General features: G+C 42.7%; 1 protein-coding gene across 1 annotated transcript in view; it reads left to right on the top strand.

Annotated features, from left to right (window-relative positions):
- The window catches only part of LOC137097890 (protein flightless-1 homolog), a 53,017-nt gene extending 34,544 nt beyond the window's left edge, over positions 1-18,473 (top strand). Inside the window, exons 21-30 of the mRNA XM_067473262.1 lie at positions 920-1,108; positions 3,497-3,636; positions 5,169-5,421; positions 7,553-7,707; positions 11,174-11,234; positions 11,445-11,573; positions 14,817-14,923; positions 16,005-16,110; positions 17,614-17,679; positions 17,957-18,473. Of these exons, the coding sequence (XP_067329363.1) occupies positions 920-1,108; positions 3,497-3,636; positions 5,169-5,421; positions 7,553-7,707; positions 11,174-11,234; positions 11,445-11,573; positions 14,817-14,923; positions 16,005-16,110; positions 17,614-17,679; positions 17,957-18,091 (1,341 nt within the window). The 3' untranslated portion in view covers positions 18,092-18,473. The remainder of the gene's footprint in view (positions 1-919; positions 1,109-3,496; positions 3,637-5,168; positions 5,422-7,552; positions 7,708-11,173; positions 11,235-11,444; positions 11,574-14,816; positions 14,924-16,004; positions 16,111-17,613; positions 17,680-17,956) is intronic.
- Positions 18,474-20,223: the final 1,750 nt, after the last annotated feature.

Raw genomic sequence — 20,223 nt, 5'->3', positions numbered from 1 at the left:
GATTACAGTGCACATATACATGGCAAACATTCAATGCCATAGACCAGGAGACCAGGGGTCCTCAAACTACGGCCCGGGGGCCGAATGCGGCCCTCCAAGGTCATTTACCCGGCCCTTGCTCAGGGTCAACCTAAGTCTGAAACTACTTGAAAGCACACAACAACAACAACAACAATCCTATCTCATCAGCCAAAAGCAGGGCCACAGTTCCCATTGAAATACTAATAAGTTTATATTTGTTGAAATTGTTCTTTATTTTAATTATTGTATTGTTTTTAAGTGTATTTTGCACTACAGATAAGATATGTGCACAGTGCATAGGAATTCATTCATGCTTTCTTCAAATTATAATCCAGCCCTCCAATAGTTTGAGGGACTGTGACCTGGCCCTCTGTTCAAAAAGTTTGAGGACCCCTGCCATAGACATACAACATGTATAGACAGACACAGAGGCAATTTAACATTCCAGCTTTTCCGGCTTCATGAGGGTATGCTCGAATCTGGCCACAGGGGGAGCTGTGGCGTCTCTGTCCACTTGTGACACCGAGTCCTTTGATGGAGTACTTCCTCATTCTCACGCATGCTGCTGGAAATTTTTTATGGCATCGTAAATTAGTTAAATTACCATCCCCTAAATTTCCTACTTGACAGATGAAAATGTCGTTCGGGCTGCGTAGGTCGACAGCAAACTAGATTATTGACGATCGGGAGCTCTCTCCGACCCGGGCTGGCTTCAAACTCATGGCCTCTCGGTCAGTTGTGATTTAATGCATCTGGCTACTAACTAGCTGCACCACAGCCTGGTCCTAGTAAATGCTGAAGGCTGTATTTCAGAGGAAGGCTTTGGCAAATCATCCTTTGTCGAAACCAACGTCGTCCAAAATGCACGGGGTCCCCATGAGTCCTCCTCTCTTTCCAGGTCTTCAAGTCCAAATTCAAGAACTGGGACGACGTCTTGAAGGTGGATTACACCCGCAACGCGGAGTCGGTCCAGCAGGTCGAAGGTCTCTCTGGGAAAGTCCAGAAGGACGCTGAGAAGAAGGACCAGATGAAGGCGGACCTGACGGCCCTCTTCTTGCCCCGACAGCCCCCCATGCCGCTGGCCGAGGTGAGGCCCCCCGTTGGAGTCCCCCCTTGAGGCTGCAAAATCGTTTGGGGTCCGAAAAGCAGCTTGTGCCAATTAGTATGCAGATAGAGCAGGTATGGGCCAACTTCAGTCCTCCAGGTGTTTTGGACTTCAACTCCCACAATTCCTAACAGCCGGTAGGCTGTTAGGAATTGTGGGAGTTGAAGTCCAAAACACCCGGAGGACCGAAGTTGGCCATTCCTGGGAATAGAGACCGATGCATCTCTGCAGCTATTGCAAAGGAATATTTGGCATGTTCCAAAAGTACATCTGTTGTTGTTTTGGCAGAGTCCTTCTCAGAACAGTAGGAATGCAGCATCATTTTGAGAAGGACTCGAATGCATGCCGTTCTTAGGCTCCAGAAGTTTGCACCTTTTCAGCCAGATGTCGTTCCAGAGCCTCACGTTAGTCCGAGACCCCACTTTTGTGGTGCTTGAAATCACTTCTCTTTTGATAATTATTTCAAACCTTTTGTTTCCTGGTTTTGTTTTGTTTTTTGTTTTTGTTTTTTTGCAAGTAACGTCCCTGAAACATGCAATGCCATGGTTATCGGTGCTCTGATCTCAGTCTTCTCTTCCTCCTCCATTTTTCTCCTCCTCATTTCTTCTTCCCCTTCTTCTTCTCTATCATCATCTCTCTCATCTCCTCCTCCTTCCTCCTCATCCTCTTCATCTCCATCTCCTCCTCCTTTCCCATCTCCATTCTCATTTCCATCATCTCCTCCTCACTCTCTTTCTTCTTCTCCTCTTTCTCTGTCATCTCATTATTCTCCTCCTCGCCTTTATCTCCACCTTCATCATCTCCCCCTCCTTCTTTCTCCTCCTCATTCCTTTTTCTTCTCTATTATCATCCTGTCATTTCCTCCTTCTTCCTCCTCCTCCCTTTGATCATCTCCTCTAACTTCTCCATCTCCATCCACATTTTATAATCATCTCCTCCTCCTCTTCTCTCCTTTATCTCCATCTTTCATCATCATCTCCATCCCCTCCTGCTCCTTCTTTCCTCCTCTTCGTTCTCTACTTTTTCTCCTCCTCATTTCTTCTTCTTCTTTATCATCTTTGTCATCTCCTCCCCCTTCTTCCTCCTCTTCCTCTTTATCTCCTCCTCATTCCCCATATACATCCTCATTTCTGTCATCTTCTCTTTCTCTGTCATCTCCTCCTCTTTCTCCTCCTCCTCTCCTTTAACTCCATCTTCATCATCTCCATCATCTCCTGCTGCTTCTTTCTCCTCCTCTATTTTTTTCTCCTCCTCGTCCTCATTCCTTCTTCTTCCCATTCTTCTTCACTATCATAATCTCTGTCATCTCCTACCCCTTCTTCCTCTTCCACCCCATCTCCTCCTTCCCCATCTCCATCCTTATTTCCGACATCTCCTCCTCATTCTTTCTCCTTTCTTTGTCATCTCCTCCGCTTCTCCTTTATCTCCACCTTCATCATCATCTCCATCATCTCCTGCTCCTTGTTTCTCCTCGTGCTCTACCTTTTCTCCTCCTCCTCATTCCTTCTTTTTCCCTCCTTCTTCTCTATCATCATCTCTATCATCTACTCCCCCTCCTCATCTCCTTCTCTTTCCCCATCTCCATCCTCATTTCTGCCATCTCCTCCCCCTCTTTCTCTGTCATCTCCTTCTCTCCTTTATCTCAATCTTCATCACCATCTCTATCATCTCCTGCTTCTTCTTTCTACTTTTTCTCCATCTCCATCATTTCCACCTTTTTTTCCTCCTAATTCCTTCTTTCGCTTCTTCTCTGTCATCATTTCTGTCATCTCCTCCTCCTCCTCCTCTTCCTCCTCCTCTTCTCCATCTCCACCATCTCCTCCACCCTTTTCTCCTCCTTCTCCTCATTGTTCTCTTTTTCACTTCTCCTTCTCGGTCTCTATCTGCTCCTCCTCCATCTTGATGTCCATCATCATCTCCTCCTTTTCCTCCCCCTTCTATGTATTTATTTCTTGACACAATGAAAGGTGAAGATGTCTTCAAGTACAGTGGTTCTCCACCTGTGCCTCCCCAGGTATTTTGGCCAACAACTCCCAGAAATTTCAGCCAGTTTACCAGCTATTAGGATTTTTGGGAGTTGAAGGCCAAAACATCTGGAGACCCACACGTTGAGAACCACTGTTCTAGTATATCTTCAATGGTTCCACTCTCTGGAGAACTTTACAAAGGCGACATTCTTCTTCTTAGGAAGAACCTCTCAACTGTGAGGGCTTTGGGGACAAGATTCCCTTGGGTTGTGTTGTCCTCTTCTTCGTTGTCCTTTCTTCGAGTCCTTTCACTGGCAATTGAGGCAATGATGGTGGCACCTGGGATGGCGTTCCTTCTCCCTCCACGTCGTGCCTCTTCCGCATTTCCCCTCTACGTTTGCAGGCGGAGCAGCTCATGGAAGAGTGGAACGAAGACCTGGACGGCATGGAGGGCTTCGTTCTGGAGAACAAGAAGTTTGCCCGTTTGCCGGAGGAGGAGTTTGGGCACTTCTACACCCAGGACTGCTACGTCTTTCTCTGCCGGTGAGACTCGCATTCAAATCCCACTTCCTTCCATTCCTAACAGTTTTCAGTTCCCGGCAGATAGAGACCAAAAAGAGAGCTGTCTTACAACGTGGACAACAAATTAAACATGAGACAACAATGTGATGCAGCACCTAAAAAAAGCCAATAGGATTTTGGCCTGCATCAATAGGAGTCTAGTGCCTAGATCCAGGGAAGTCATGCTACCCATGCTCCATTCTGCCTTGGTCAGACCACACCTGGAATCACACTGTGTTCAGTTCTGGACACGGCAATTGAAAGGAGATGTTGACTCTAAGCTGAAAAGTGTCCAGAGAAGGGCAGCTTAAAGAGCTGGGCATGTTTAGCCTGCAGAAGAGAAGGCGGAGAGGAGACATGCTGAGGGCCATGGATCAAGATGTGGGGAAGCCATAGGGAGGAAGGAGCAGGCTTGTTTTCCGCTGCCCTGGAGACTAGGACTCAATGGAGCAATGGCTTCAAACAACAGGAAAGGAGATTCCACCTGAACATGAGGAAGAACTTCCTAACTGGGAGAGCTGTTCATCAGTGGAACTCTCTGCCCTGGAGTGTGGTGGAGTCTCCTTCTTTGGAGGCTTTTAAACAGAGCCTAGATGGCCATCTGTCTGGGGTGCTTTGAATGCAATTTTCCTCCTGCTTGGCAGAATGGGGTTGGACTGGGTGGCCCACGAGGTCTCTTCCAACTCTAGGATTCTATGATTCTATGATGGGATGGCCATCTGTCGGGAAGGCCTTGATGGTGAATACCTGAATGGCAGAAGTGGGTTGCACTGGGTGGCCCTTGGGGGTCCCTTCCGATTCTGTAATTGTATATCTATTATATAACTATCAATAACATCTGTCGATCTTATCATATCTATAACGGAATGGCCATCTGTCGGGAAGGCCTTGATGGTGAATTTCTGAATGGCAGAAGGGGGTTGGACTGGGTGGCCATTGGGGTCCCTTCTGATTCTGTGATTGTATATCTATTATATAACTATCAATAATACCTGTCGATCTTATATCTATAACGGGATGGCCATCTGTCAGGAAGGCCTTGGTGGTGAATTCCTGAATGGCAGAAGGGGGTTGGACTGGGTGGCTTTTGGGATCATTTCCAATTCTGTGATATATCTATATAAAAATTAATATAATATAATATACATAATATACACATACATAAATATAAATAAAGTTTTTATTATTATATCTAACTCTCTCTCATATCTGCCGATGTGTCTATCATATCTATGATGGGATGACCATCAGTTGGGAAGGCTTTGATTGCTCCTTCCCGACTCAGAGTTGGACTCGGTGGCTCTTGGGGTCTCTTTTCCAGCTCTGTTCTATTCTTTAGCTCTGCTGCCTTTGAGATATTTAGGTGGCGATGTAGAGTCATGCAATGCTTCCAAGAGCCTGGAGATTTGCTCCTTTCGCTCTTTCTGAGGTCTTTTGATATCTGCAGAACTTGCTTATGGTGAAAATCAACGTGAAACATAGAGACAGTGATATTTTCCCCTCTTTTCTAAAAGGTACTGGGTGCCAGTTGAATGTGAGGAGGACGAGGAGGAGAAGAAGAAGAAAAGGAAGAAGGCAGGGGACGGGGCTGGCGGAGGAGAGGAGGAAGAGGACGATGACGAGGACGAAGAGGAGAAGCAGCCGGAGGAGGACTTCCAGTGCGTGGTGTATTTCTGGCAAGGAAGGGAGGCCTCCAACATGGGGTGGCTGACCTTCACCTTTAGCCTCCAGAAGAAGTTCGAGAACCTTTTCCCCGGGAAACTGGAGGTGAGTGGCCCAATACGTGCAATTCACTGGGTTTTTGAGGCTGAGAGAATGTAACTTGCCCAAGCTGGGCTTCCATGGCTGGCTGAGGTTTCGGTGCTCTTATCTCAGTCTTCTCTTCCTCCTCCATTTTTCTCCTCATTTCTTCTTCCCCTTCTTCTCTATCATCATTTCCTTCTCCTTCTCCTCTTCATCTCCGTCTCCTCCTCCTTTCCCATCTCCATTCTCATTTCCATCATCTCCTTCTCCTCCTCACTCTCTCCTTCTCCTCTTTCTCTGTCATTTTCTCCTTCTCCTTGTCCTCTCCATCATCTCCACCTTCATCATCATCTCCCCCTTCTTCATCTCCATCATCTCCCTTGCATCTTCCCCTATGAACCAGTGCATCACATCTTCCCTTATGAACCATTGCTCTCTCTCCCCACGTCTTAAGCACAGTTGGTGGGGACAAGCAAGGGAGAGGGTCTTCTCAGTGGTGGCCCCCCGGCCTGATCTCCCCAGGGAGATCAGACAGGCTCCTACTTTGTCCTCTTTCCGGAGTCAACAAAAAACCTGGATTTTCCAGTTTGCTTTTGATTAAGCAGCCCACCAGTAATTTTCCTGTCCCTACTTAAATTCAGCACTTTACACCGGCCTTCTTATGGCCTACCTCAACATATTTTGATGGCAATATTTCCAGCCCTACCTATTTGATTATTGCACTTTCCTTGCGCTCCTGTCAGAATGTATTGCACTCATTGAGTGCGTGTCTCGGCTATGTTCTTTTCTCAGCCATATATTGTTTTTATGCTGTTTACAATTGTTGTTTTGTATTTTATTTTATCTGGTGTTTTTTAATCGGTTAATTGTTTTATTTGTGTGTTTTACTTGTAATTTTGGGCTTGTCCCTTGTAAGCTGCTCCGAGTCCCTGAGGGGAGATGGTTGGTGGGGTATAAACAAAAATTTATTATTATTATTATTATTATTATTATTATTATTATTTAGGACTGTGTGATGTATCGGCAAATAATGTGTGCAGATCCGAACAGGGTGGCCTTTTGCAGCCGACAGATGGTGATTTTGTCAGCTCCAATTGTTTTTAAGTGCAGGCCAAGGTCTTTAGGCACTTCACCCAGTGTGCCAATCACCACTGGGACCACCTTGACTGGCTTTTGCCAGAATCTTTGCAGTTCGATCTTTAAATCCTCATATTGTGTAAGCTTTTCTAGTTGCTTCTCTTCAATCGTGCTGTCACTTGGGATTGCAATATCGACAATCTAGACTGTTTTTTTCAATGTTCGTGAGATATTGTGCTCCAAAACTCTGCCGGTCTGAATTTGGAAGTCCAAGAGTACTTTGATGTGTTCATTGTATTATTATTATTACCATCATCGTCGTCGTCAAAGCTACCTTCCATGGGCCACTCGGGCTTTAGATGGTTTTAACGATTTGGTTTTCATGTTTATACGTTGCAGGTTGTATGTTGTCAATTACATTTGTTTTTCATGTTATGAGCTGTTTTGTGTCTCAATTTGAGAGAGAAAAGTGGGTCAACATAATAATAATAATAATAATAATAATAATAATAATAGTTATTAAGTCCAAATAATATTATATATAATATTATAGATATTATTATTATTCAATCCAAACTTTGCTATAATGATATCCAAGGCCTTGAACTTTCCAGCACCTGAAATATAAGAACGGCCAATGGGGGACTTTATCCTCCAAAATAGGAAAACAACTTCCTGCAAAGGGTCAAACTCAGAATCGAGGGCTTGCATTATTTGGTTTAGGGGCCTTAAAATATATCCTATTGACTCAGATCTAACGCTCATGTGTTTGGGCTGAAATTACCTCGCCAAAATTTGGGTACACATTACATCTGCTTTGAATGCGATGGTGTATTTCTGGCCCACGAATCTCTTCAAACTCTTATGATTCTGTCTGCATCGAATGGTCATCTTAGTGCAAAGCCAAACCCACGCTCAGTGCTAGAATGCGCATGACATTTGGCAGCAAATTCTTTTTTCTTGATTTAGAGTTTTGCACACGGAGGTGCACCTTAGATTGGATGGCGCATGACATTGGAATCAATGCAGTGTCCTTCGAACGCGTTCTGACTTCTCGTCCTTTTGTCCCCACATGCAGGTGGTGCGCATGACCCAGCAGCAGGAGAACCCCAAGTTCCTCTCCCACTTCAAGCGCAAGTTCATCATCCACAAAGGCAAGCGCAAGGCCAAGGAGGACAGCCTCCAGCCCAGCCTCTACCACATCCGCACCAACGGCAGCGCTCTCTGCACCCGGTATGTGCCTCCGTGTGCGCGGGTTTGCCAGAAGGGGCCTCCTTCGGGAGGGAACCCCAGAGGTCATCTAGTCCCACAATGGAGGAAACCGCAGCCAAAGGATCCCTTTTTGGGAGGCTGTCAGCCCTCTCTTTAAAACCCTCCTTTGAGTAATGCATCTCTAAAACTAGTAGTTTTGCTTATTCAACCTTCGTTCATCCAACGTTCTGTATTATCCAGCACAGTCTGCCTCCCGCCTGGATCCAAGACTAAATTTCAATACATTGCGATGTTTTGGTGCTAAATTCGTAAATCATAGAATCAAAGAGTTGGAAGAGACCTCATGGGCCATCCAGTCCAACCCCATTCTGCCAAGAAGCAGGAATATTGCATTCAAATCACCCCTGACAGATGGCCATCCAGCCTCTGTTTAAAAGCTTCCAAAGAAGGAGCCTCCACCACACTCCGGGGCAGAGAGTTCCACTGCTGAACGGCTCTCACAGTCTGGAAGTTCTTCCTCATGTTCAGATGGAATCTCCTCTCTTGTAGTTTGAAGCCATTGTTCCATTGTGTCCTAGTCTCCAGGGAAGCAGAAAACAAGCTTGCTCCCTCCTCCCTGTGGCTTCCTCTCACATATTTATACATGGCTATCATATCTCGTCTCAGTCTTCTCTTCTTTGGGCTAAACATGCCCAGCTCCTTTAGCCGCCCCTCATAGGGCTTGTTCTCCAGACACTTGATCATTTTAGTCGCCCTCCTCTGGACACATTCCAGCTTGTCAATATCTCTCTTGAATTGTGGTGCCCAGAACTGGACACAATATTCCAGGTGTGGTCTAACCAAAGCACAATAGAGGGGTAGCATTACTTCCCTAGATCTAGACACTATGCTCCTATTGATGCAGGCCAAAATCCCATTGGCTTTTTTTGCCGCCACATCCCATTGTTGGCTCATGTTTAACTTGCTGTCCACGAGGACTCCAAGATCTTTTTCACACGTACTGCTCTCGAGCCAAGCATCGTCCCCCATTCTGTATCTTTGCATTTCGTTTTTCCTGCCAAAGTGGAGTATCTTGCATTTGTCACTGTTGAACTTCATTTTGTTAGTTTTGGCCCATCATCTCTTTAATCTGTCAAGATCGTTTTGAATCCTGCTCCTGTCCTCTGGAGTCTTGGCTCTCCCTCCCCATTTGGTGTCGTCTGCAAACTTGATGATCCTGCCTTCTAGCCCTTCATCTAAGTCATTAATAAAGATGTTGAACAGGACCGGGCCCAGGACGCAACCCTGCGGGCCCGTAATTACTACAGTAATTACTACATGATGTAGTAATTTGAACTGCTTTTTCTGTTGATTTGTTGTAAAACATGAGGATTTGGTGCTTAATTTGTAAAATCATAATGTAATTTGATATTTAATAGGCTTTCCCCTTAATTCCTACTAATTATCCAACATTTTTGCATATCTAGTACTCTGCCAGCCCATTTATGTTGCATAAGCGAGACTACTGTATTTGAACTTAGTATTTGGGGTTAATTCAGAGTTTGATTGGATTCTAGGAATTTCCTAGGTCTTCCAGAAGATTCTATGATATGCATAATTATTATAGTAAACTACAGAGTACCAAGTAGTTTTGAGCATTTTATGGGAGTTCGTTGTCTAGCCATTGCAGCTTGAACTGTATCTGCCAAAGGAGACTCAACCCAGCCAATATGAAGACTGTTATTATTATTATTATTATTATTATTATTATTATTAATAAATAATAAGAATTTTTGATACTAGTTGGTGTGAGTCTCCTTTGATTAAAAAACTGTTAATAATAATAATAGTATTTGATATTAACTGGTTTGAGTCTCCTTTGGCAGACACAGTAGCAGGGTATAAATACAACTACTATTAGTATAATAATATTAATCTAATAATAAGAATAATAGTATTATATTAGTATGATAATAGTATTATTATAATATTATAATAGTATTATTATATTACTAGTCGTCCCCTGCCACGCATTGCTATGGCCCATATGTGTTTTGTGTGTGTATATATGTGTATTTGAGTGTGTACATATTTGTGTATATGTGTATATATGTGGTTTTGTGCATGCGTTGGAATGTATTTTTTATTTTTTGGTTTTTTAATTCTCTTCTGCAGCATTTGTCAGTGTTTTAATGAGTGATGGTCACTTATTGACCTGATAGGTGTATTATGTCCAAATTTAGTGACAATTCGCTACGTGGTTTTTGAGTTATGTTAATCCCACAAACAAACATTACATTTTTATTTATATAGATTATAATAGTATAATATAATACGACATTATTATAATATTAGTATATTTTTAATATTAGAATTATTATTAGTATTATTATTAATAATAATATTTATTATTTATCGTGTCAGGAGCGAACCAAACAGTTGTATTGTATTAAAAACACACACAAAGTCTGCAAACTTGGTGTTCTGTTAAATGTCCTTTGACTAGTATCTGGCCACTTGAAGTGCCTCTGGTGTTGCCACAAGGAGGTCCTCCATTGTGCATGTGGCAGGGCTCAGGCTGCATTGTAGTAGGTGGTCGGTGGTTTGCTCTTCTCCACACTCGCATGTCGTGGATTCAACTTTGTAGCCCCATTTCTGAAGGTTGGCTCTGCATCTCGTGGTGCCAGAGTGCAGTCTGTTCAGCGCCTTCCAAGTCGCCCAGTCTTCTGTGTGCCCAGGAGGGAGTCTCTCATTTGGTATCAGCCATTGATTGAGGTTCTGGGTTTGAACCTGCCACTTTTGGACTCTTGCTTGCTGAGGTGTTCCTGCAAGTGTCTCTGTAGATCCTAGAAAACTATTTCTTGATTTAAGTCGCTGGCGTGTAGGCTGATATCCAAACAGGGGATGAGCTGGAGATGTCATTGCCTTGATCCTTTCACTATTGGCTGCTACTTCCGGTGGTGCAATACCAGCTAAGCAGTGTAATTTCTCCAGTGGTGTAAGGCTCAGACACCTCATGATAATGCAGCATGGCTCATTAAGAGCCATATTCACTGTTTTAGCATGGTGAGTTGTATTCCACACTGGGCATGCATACTCAGCAGCAGAGTAGCATAGCGCAAGGGCAGATGTCTTCACTGTGTCTGGTTGTGATCCCCAGGTTGTGCCAGTCAGCTTTCGTATGATATTATTAGTAGTATAAATACTACTACTACTAATTGCCAAAGAAAACGCAAACATCAAAAACCACAACGATGTGTGAACTAAAGCCTCTTAAGACATAAACATTACCATAAAATTAAACATAGAAATGTTTTCAAAATACATAGTTCATACCTATGAAATCATGAAGCAAATCTTATTGAACTACCCAAAACTTCTACTAGAAGTTAGCACACAATTTGAGTAAATAATCATGTTTTCCATTCAGCGAGAAAATCAATAAGTGCATTTTTGTTTTTTTAGCATTTTAATGGATTTTAATGGATTTTAATTGATTAATTTTCAGCTGCATCCAGATCAGTACGGACGCCGGACTTCTCAACTCAGAATTTTGTTTCATCTTGAAGGTAAAAAGCAAATCCTAAATGGATTTTCCTTGCCAGGTCACTCTTCTCATTTTGTTCTTCTATTGAAATAAATTATTAATACAAATGTCAGTCATAGAAGGAAAATATTTGTTTGCCTTGGACATGTAATATTTTTTTCCAGAGGAAAGTAGTATTAATTTTCCTTCATCTTCTGATGGCTCTGGATTTTTGTCCTGTTCGTTGCTCCAGGTCCCTTTTGAGAGTACCGACAACCAAGGCATTGTTTACACTTGGGTCGGACGGGCGGCCGACCCGGACGAGGCCAAACTGGCTGAAGACATCATGAACCACATGTTTGACGACTCTTACAGCAAACAGGTGAGACGGGAAAATGTGGCAGGAAAAAGTGTTTCTATCATAGCTTGTATGTAGTATACAAAACCTATTAATTGTGACCATGGACGAAATCTCATTCAATGTTGATGGGAGAATACCATATTTCTTTGCATAATAGTCACACTTTTCCCTCCTTTTTTAAATAAAAAGGGGGGGGGGTGCGACTATTGCGAGAGGAAAATATTGTCGTTTTTTTTAATTGCTCCCTTCCTTTGTTCTCCAAAGGCATTAAGGCGGTTTAAGAACTATAAAATTGGAGGTCCGCTCTTCTCTCCTCCCATCTTTCTCCAAAAGCATTAAGGTGGTTGAAGAACTATAAAATGGAAGTCTCTGGAGCTCCACTCTTCTTTCCTCCCTTCTTTCTCCAAAGGCATAAAGGCGGTTTAAGAATTTTAAAATGGAAGTCTGTGGAGCTCCACTTTTCTCTCCTTTTTTTCTCCAAAGGCATTAAGGTGGTTTAAGAAATATAAAATGGAGGTCTGTGGAGCTCCACTTTTCTCTCCTCCTTTCTTTCTCCAAAGGCATTAAACCAGTTTCACAACTATAAAATTGAGGTCTCTGGATCTCCATTCTTCTCTCCTCCGTCCTTTCTCCAAAGGCATTAAGGCGGTTTAAGAACTATAAAATGGAAATCTGTGGAGCCCCACTCTTCTTTCCTCCTTTCTTTCTCCAAAGGCATTAAGGCGGTTTAAGAATTTTAAAATGGAAATCTGTGGAGCTCCACTCTTCTTTCCTCCTTTCTTTCTCCAAAGGCATTAAGGCGGTTTAACAACTATAAAATGGAGGTCTCTGGAGCTCCACTCTTCTTTCTTCCCTTCTTTCCCTGAAGGCATCAGGGCAGATTACAAAACCTGAAATTGAGTTCTTTGAGGAAAGAGGGAAATCTGAGTCTGGGAGTCCTTAATTTCAGGTTTTTTAAAATGGCCTTAAGGCTTTGGAGGAAGGAGAGAGGAGAGAAGAGTGGAGCTTCGGAGGACTCTGTTTTGTATTACTTAAAACTGCCTTGTCTACAGAGAAAGAAGGGAGAATTGGATGCAACTATTATGCAAGGAAAACAAATACCATTTTGGGCCTTCAAAAAATATTTGCCTGGTCTAGATTACGGCAAAGCGCTGTACATAGGGCTGCCCTTGGATGCAGTTCGGAAACTGCTCCAAAGATTGGATGGAAGAGTTACGTTATGCAGTTCCTTTGCTGCAACCAGACTGTTTCTGGGTACAACTCAAAACCATATTGCGACTTTATTGTTGTGTGTCGTTGAGTCATTTCCAACTCACAGCATTTCCTTGGCAACGTTTGTTCAGAGGAAACTTTCCTCTGAGACTGAGTTTGGCTTCCCAGAAAAAAAGCAATAATATGATGTACTTTGAAAGTAGTTGTTGTACTCCAGGAACTTTGGTTTTGTGGCTGCCACAAACTGTTGAATTGGTTGAAACTCTTATGAGATACTAGCTGTACTCGCCATGCATTGCTGTGGCCAACTTTCCCTCCATCTTTCTCTTCTTTCTCTCGTTCCTTCCCTCCCTCTTTCCTTCCTTCCTTTTTTCTTTCTCTCTCTCTCTCTCTCCTTCCTCCCTTCTCTTCTTCTTCCCTTCCTTCCCCCCTTTTCTTTCCCTTCCTCTTTCTCCCCGTTCTTCCTTCTCTACCTATTCTTGGACTGCAACTCCCAGCAGTCCTCCTGATCAATCTATCTACTTACCTATCGATCTTCATCTAATCTATCTATCTGGAGGATTACTGAGAGTTGCAATTCAGGAATATGAAATAAGAGATATGCAGGGATTGGGATGCTCTCAAAGAAATCCAAGGAGAAGAAAGCTTGCAGCTTGGAAGCAGTGCATTTGGATCATCCTCCTCTCCTAAAGGGCCTGGACTAGGGGATACTGGGAGCTGTAGTCCAGAAGAGAGTGTGAATATGCTATTCCGTGTTTTGTTTACCAGGGGGAGTCGTTTTTGCGCATGCGCTGTAGTGTCTTTTTGCTTTTTTGGCCTTTTGAGTCCCTTCTGTTGTGTTTTTCAGTGTTTTTATGAGTGATGGTCACTCGATGGCCTAATAGGTGTATTATGTCCAAATTTGGTGTCAATTTGTCCAGTTGTTTTTGAGTTATGTTAATCCCACAAACTGTCTCTTTGTCAGGAGGGCTCTGATTACATTTTCTTGTCCTGGTGAAGGGAGTTGGACTGGATGGCCTTAAGTATTTACTGTTGGTCATGGGGGTTCTGTGTGGGAAGTTTGCCCCAATTTTGTCGTTGGTGGAGTTCAGCATGCTCTTTGATTGTAGGTGAACTATAAATCCCAATAACTACAACTCCCAAATGTCAAGGTCTATTTCCCACAAACTCCATCTGTGTTCATATTTGGGCATATGGAATATTTGTGTGTCAAGTATGGTCCAGATCCATCATTGTTTGAGTCCACAGTGCTCTCTGGATGTAGGTGAACGACAACTCCCAAACTCAAGGTCACTGCCCACCAAACCCTTCTAGTGTTTTCTGTTAGTCATGGGAGTTCTGTATGTCACGTTTGGTTCAATTCCATAATTCGTGGAGTTCAGAATGCTCTTTGATTGTAGGTGAACTATAAATCCCAGCAACTACAACTCCCAAATGACAAAATCAAAAAAAATTGAGTGAAGGTCATACATTGGGTTGTTAGGTGTATGCTGTCAAAATTTGGTGTCAATTCGCCCAGTGGTTTTTGAGTTCTGTTAATCCTACAAACTAACATCGTTTTTATTTATATAGATTCATTGAAAAACTATAGGGAAATGTGCTGCAGGAGGTCCCTCCTGACAAAACAAAACTTAATAAACGTTTCCCATATTTTTGTGATAGAACTAACTAGGAAATGACATGCGTAACCCAGGAACAAACATCATGTGACATAGTGTAATAGTAAGACAAAAGTAATAAACACATACCATGATATTCTGGGATGTTGATGCCCCAAGGTTCGGCTGGATTTTAAACTTTGGGAAATAGTTGCATAAAGAGGTATTGGAAACCCCTTATGCAAGCAAGCAAAAAGACTTCACAACCACTGAGGGTGCCTGCCATAGATGTGGGCAAAATGTCAGGAGATAATGCTTCTAGAACATGGCTAGACAGCCTGGAAAACTCACAACCAAGCAAAAACGTATTTATTGGCATAATATTCTAGTATAATGCTGACTTTGAGAATCCTACCTGTTTGAAAAGGTTTTATCATTCCTTCTCTGTTTCCAGGTGATAAACGAAGGAGAGGAGCCCGAGAACTTCTTCTGGGTCGGGATCGGGGCCCAGAAACCCTATGACGGAGACGCCGAATACATGAAGTACTCGCGCCTCTTCAGGTGGGGACTGATCCTATTCCTTTCCTCCCTATCAAGTTTTTAGATTATACTGTTTTAATTGTTTTGTGTTGTGGTTTGCTGTTGACCACCTTGAGTCCACTATATTGGGATACACATATTATTATTATTATTATTATTATTATTATTATTAATAATAATAATAATAATAATAATAATAATAATAGGGTTAGCAACTTGTTTGATAAAGGAAAGGCTCAGTTCATAAGAGAATTATCTGCCTGTGCTCCCAGGCCATAAGTATCATCATCATCATCATCATCATCATCATTTAATTACTTATTAATCGCCCTCCATCCAAGATGCTCTAGGCATCCTTTACAAGCTAAAATTGTAAAGGATAAAAATACATACACACAGATATTGATAAAATTAACAAAGATCAAAAGCTCTAGTAAAAAGCCAGGTCTTGAGTGCTAGGGTAAAAGGCCCTAACTCACGCATGGCTCTCATCTAGGGCGGCAAGGACTCCTTTGAAAACTTGGCCATCTGCAAAGACACTGCACAGGGGACACCCAGGTGTGTTTCCATCCTGTGGGAGGCTTCTCTCATGTCCCTGCATGAGAAGATGGAGCTGACAGATGGGAGCTTATCAGCTCTAGATTCTGATACAGAACATATGCCATCCAGTTGTCCCCATCTGCTCACTCCCCCCCCCCCAAAATATATAGAATCTATATATATAAATATATATATAGATTCTGATACAGAACATATGCCATCCGCTCACTCACCCAAAAAAAATTATATATTTAATAAGCCTCGACACTATAAGAGGGTTTTGTGAGACCAGTCACTCTCATTGGAATGATGTAGTAACGCTGATGCTGTGGACCAGATTTTGGTTTTTGCAGACCACTCGTGGTCCAAGGACTACAGCTTGGGAAGCACTGATATAGGGATAGAAATACATTGGAGGAGACAAGGTCTTCTAGGTAGTGGCTCTAGACTTTGGACCTCATATACTGGGTGGGTGAGACTGGTGGGTGTTGTAGTCCACCCAGTCACAGTGACTAACAAGACTTTACGCTCTTTACGTAAATACGGGACTTTGCTTCCCCAGGTGCTCCAATGAGAAGGGCTACTTCGCCGTGTCGGAGAAATGTTCGGACTTCTGCCAGGATGATCTTGCGGACGACGACATCATGCTCCTAGACAACGGACGGGAGGTGAGTGCCTTCGGGGTCCAGGGCCGAGGAAGCCCCCGAATCCAAAGATATGAGGGTCAGGTTGCAGGGAGATGAGTGCCTTCGGGGTCCAGGGACGAGGAAGCCCCCAAATCCAAAGATATGATGGTCAGGTTGCAGGCCCAATCCACCTCCAAAAGCTGTGCTGGCTTTTGTATTCAATCACATGCCAGACACTTCCCAAGTGTCTAGGACTGTGTGATGTATTGGTGAATAATGCGTGCAGATCCCAGTAGGGTGGCCTTTTGCAGCTGACAAATGGTAATTTTCTCAGCACCTATTGTTTTTAAGTGCAGGCCAAAGTCTTTAGGCACTGCACCCAGTGTGCCGATCACCACTAGGACCACCTTGACTGGCTTGTGCCAGAGTCTTTGCAGTTCCATCTTTAAATCCTCATTATTATTATCTAAATCATCATCATCATCATTATTACTATTATTATTTATTTTACTGACACAAAACACATTATGTCACAGCAAACGAGATATTTATGTGGGATTTCATATCACAAAATCACAAGTTGAACACTTCCCAGGTGTCTAGGACTGTGTGATGTATATTATTATTATTATTATTATTGTTATTATTATTATATCCTGCTTATTTTCTCTTAGCAGCTAACAATGCTAAAACACTGTAATATGTGACAACAATAATTATTATCATTATAGCCTGCTGCTTCTCTCTTTAAGAGACTCAAAGCGGCAAATAATCGTAAAAACAGTACAATATTGTTGATTGAATGTTAAATGAATTTATTGATGAATTTTTATAATGTTTTAATTGAGTTTTACTGTTATAATGGAATGTATATGTTGACAGCATCACTGATGCTTATGTGAAGCCGCCCTGAGTCCCCTTGTGGGAGAAGAGTGGGGTAGAAATGAAGGAAATAAAATAAATAAATAAAATATTTACTAGTATTACTACTACTATTATTGTATGTTTCTTTTTTCTTAAGAGGCCCAAAGCGGCTAAGAATGCGAAAAACAATATACAACTGAAAACCCTACAAATATAATAGTAATAATAATATGAATTACCTGCTTCTAATAATAATAATAATAATAATAATGGGTTGTTGTAGGTTTTTTCGGGCTATATGGCCATGGTCTAGAGGCATTCTCTCCTGACATTTCGCCCGCATCTATGGCAAGCATCTTCAGAGGTCCTCACTACCTCTGAGGATGCTTGCCATAGATGCAGGCAAAACGTCAGGAGAGAATGCCTCTAGACCATGGCCATATAGCCCGAAAAAACCTACAACAACCCAGTGATTCCGGCCATGAAAGCCTTCAACAATACAATAATAATAATAATAATTAAATGCAATATGCAACAATAATATAATGAATTGATTGTTCACTTTTAATGAAAGTAATATAATGCATTTATTACCCAATAATAATAATACAAATTTATTACCCACAAATAGTAATAGTGGTAGTAGTAGTAGTAATAATAATTCCATGTATCTTTTCACAGGTGTATATGTGGGTTGGGACTCAGACAAGCCAAGTGGAAATCAAGCTGAGTCTCAAAGCATGCCAGGTACGGAGCACTCCTACTCGATGTGGCTGGGGATGATGGGAGTTGTGTTCCCAGATTGAGTCCCTTAAGTAATGGGCTTTTCTTTGCCGCATAATTCCTGTTTAAGGGACAATTAACTGGTGGGATGTTTAGCCATGCTGTAAGGGTCCGTCTTTCTTCTTCGTGGTCTCTGTGAAATTGCACATATGGATTTCCTACGCCCATATATGCAAATTTCACAGACGACCACTCGAACAAAGGTGGTTACAGGTAAGCAACCGTTCTTCCTCCTTCCTAGGTCTACATCCAGCACATGCGCTCCAAAGAGACGGCGCAACCGAGGAAGCTCCGCCTCGTCCGGAAGGGCAACGAGCCACCCGCCTTCACCCGCTGCTTCCACGCTTGGAGTGTTTTCCGGAAACCCCCCGCCTAATCCGCACTCAGGACTGGCTACTATGGCCTTCTATAGGCAGCCCCTTTCCTTATTTATCCTGTTCCTTTAAGCAGCAGCGCACCGGGAAAAATGTTACGAGAAGGGGCGGAGCCAGGAGAGGCACCTCCCCTTTGAGGTGGAGCCAACCAGTGCCTCCCCTTTGGGGGTGGAGCTAAGTCAGGCCCCACCCCTTTGGATCAAAGCCCCACCTCCTTCTAGACCCAAACACTGTCGCACCGCTCTCCGCACTTGTTTTTCTTAGCGCAGTGATATTTCCGAGGCATTTCCTGGGAAATGTTGCGGCTGGGATTCGGGTTCTTCCACTGAGACTTCAGCTCTCTATTTTATGTATTCTATTCTATATAATAAAATTGAAAATACATTTCTCTGGGTGGATGGATGTAGGTAAGCAAGCATATATCTCTTTGGCCATCTTCCCCATGGAGCCCCCTTGCCAATGTGTCTATGAACCCCCATAGGTAGGTATATTTTTATCTGATGTATGGATCTGTGTAGGTATGGACCTAGGTAGGTATGAAGGTATAAATACATGAAGGTATGGATCTGTGTAGATACGGGTCTGCGTAGGTATGGATCTATATGGGTATGACGGTATTGATCTATGAAGGTATGTAGGTATGGATCTGTGTAGATATGGGTCTATCTCAGTGTTTCTCAACCTGGAGTTTGGGACCCCTGGCAGGGTCGAAAGGGGGGTCACCAAAGACCACCAGAAAACACATATCTGATGGTCTCAGGAACCCTTTTGGCAGAGAAGGCTGAAGATCTCTCCACCTGCCCTTCTCTTCCTTTTTGGTGTATGTGATCTACAATTCCCAGAATTAAAAAAACAACACACTCCCCCTGCCCACCCTAACCCCACCAGTATTCAATATTGGCCATATAGGTAGTGTGCCAAGTTTGGTGCAGATCTATTGCGGGCTGGGTTCAGAGTGCTCTTTGTGTGCTGTGGATTCATCTTGTTATGTTTCTAATAATAATAATAATAATAATAATTGGTAAAGGTAGGTAAAGATTTTCCCCTGACATTAAGTCCAGTAGTAGGTAAACTATAGTAGGTAAACTATAAATCCCAGCAACTATAACTCTCAAATAGCAAGGTCTGTTTTCTCCAAACTCCACTGGTGTTCACATTTGGACATACTGAGTATTCGTGCCAAGTTTGGTCCAGATTCATCATTGTTTGAATCCACAGTGCTCTCTGGATGTAGTTGAACTACAACTCCAAAACTCAAGGTCAGTGCCCACCAAACTCTTCCAGTATTTTCTGTTGGTCATGGGAGTTCTGTGTGCCAAGATTGGTTGAATTCCATCATTGGTGGGGTTCAGAATGCTCTCTGATTGTAGGTGAACTATAAATCCCAGCAACTACAACTCCCAAATGACAAAATCCAAAACATGACTACTACTAATATTTATCTTTATAAAATGCCTAACTTGAGCATTGCTAGGGACTTCAAGTAGTTTATAATGAAAATACTACGTTCCCTCCCTGAACTACAAATCCCAACATTGCATGACAATCAATGGGGAATAACTGTTGGCATCGTAATACAATAGCAGTAAATACAAAACACAGCAAAGTATTCACAGCCCAATCAGCTATACGGGTAAATCAGTTCTGGGTTTTAGTCCAAATGTTAAAATAGGCCATATCCAAAGTGCTGGAAATTTCCATTCCAAAATGATTTCGCAGCTCTGGTTCTGCTTTATGAGAGCTCTCATTAGTCATATTAGCAGTGCTGAGGGGTCCTGCCAAATCAGCATATAATAATAATAATAATAGGTGACGGCAGGATTGAAGAGAAACAACTGGAAAAGATGACACGATATGAGGTTTTAAAGACTGAACTGCAAAGACTCTGGCACAAACCAGTAAAGATGGTCCCAGTGGTGATTGGCACACTGGGTGCAGTGCCTAAAGACCTTGGCCTGCACTTAAAAACAATCGGCACTGATAAGACGTGTGATCCAATACAACAGCCAGCAGAGTGTCTGCTGTGGACTCATCTTGTTATGTTTCTAATAATAATGATAATAATAATTGGTAAAGGTAGGTAAAGATTTTCCCCTGACATTAAGTCCAGTCGAGTCCGACTCTGGAGGCTGGT

The sequence above is a fragment of the Anolis sagrei genome, chromosome X (assembly GCF_037176765.1).
Source record: "Anolis sagrei isolate rAnoSag1 chromosome X, rAnoSag1.mat, whole genome shotgun sequence".
Taxonomy (NCBI): Eukaryota; Metazoa; Chordata; class Lepidosauria; order Squamata; family Dactyloidae; genus Anolis; species Anolis sagrei.
Note: the sequence above shows the minus strand (reverse complement) of the source record. Positions and strands in the feature narration are given on the sequence as shown.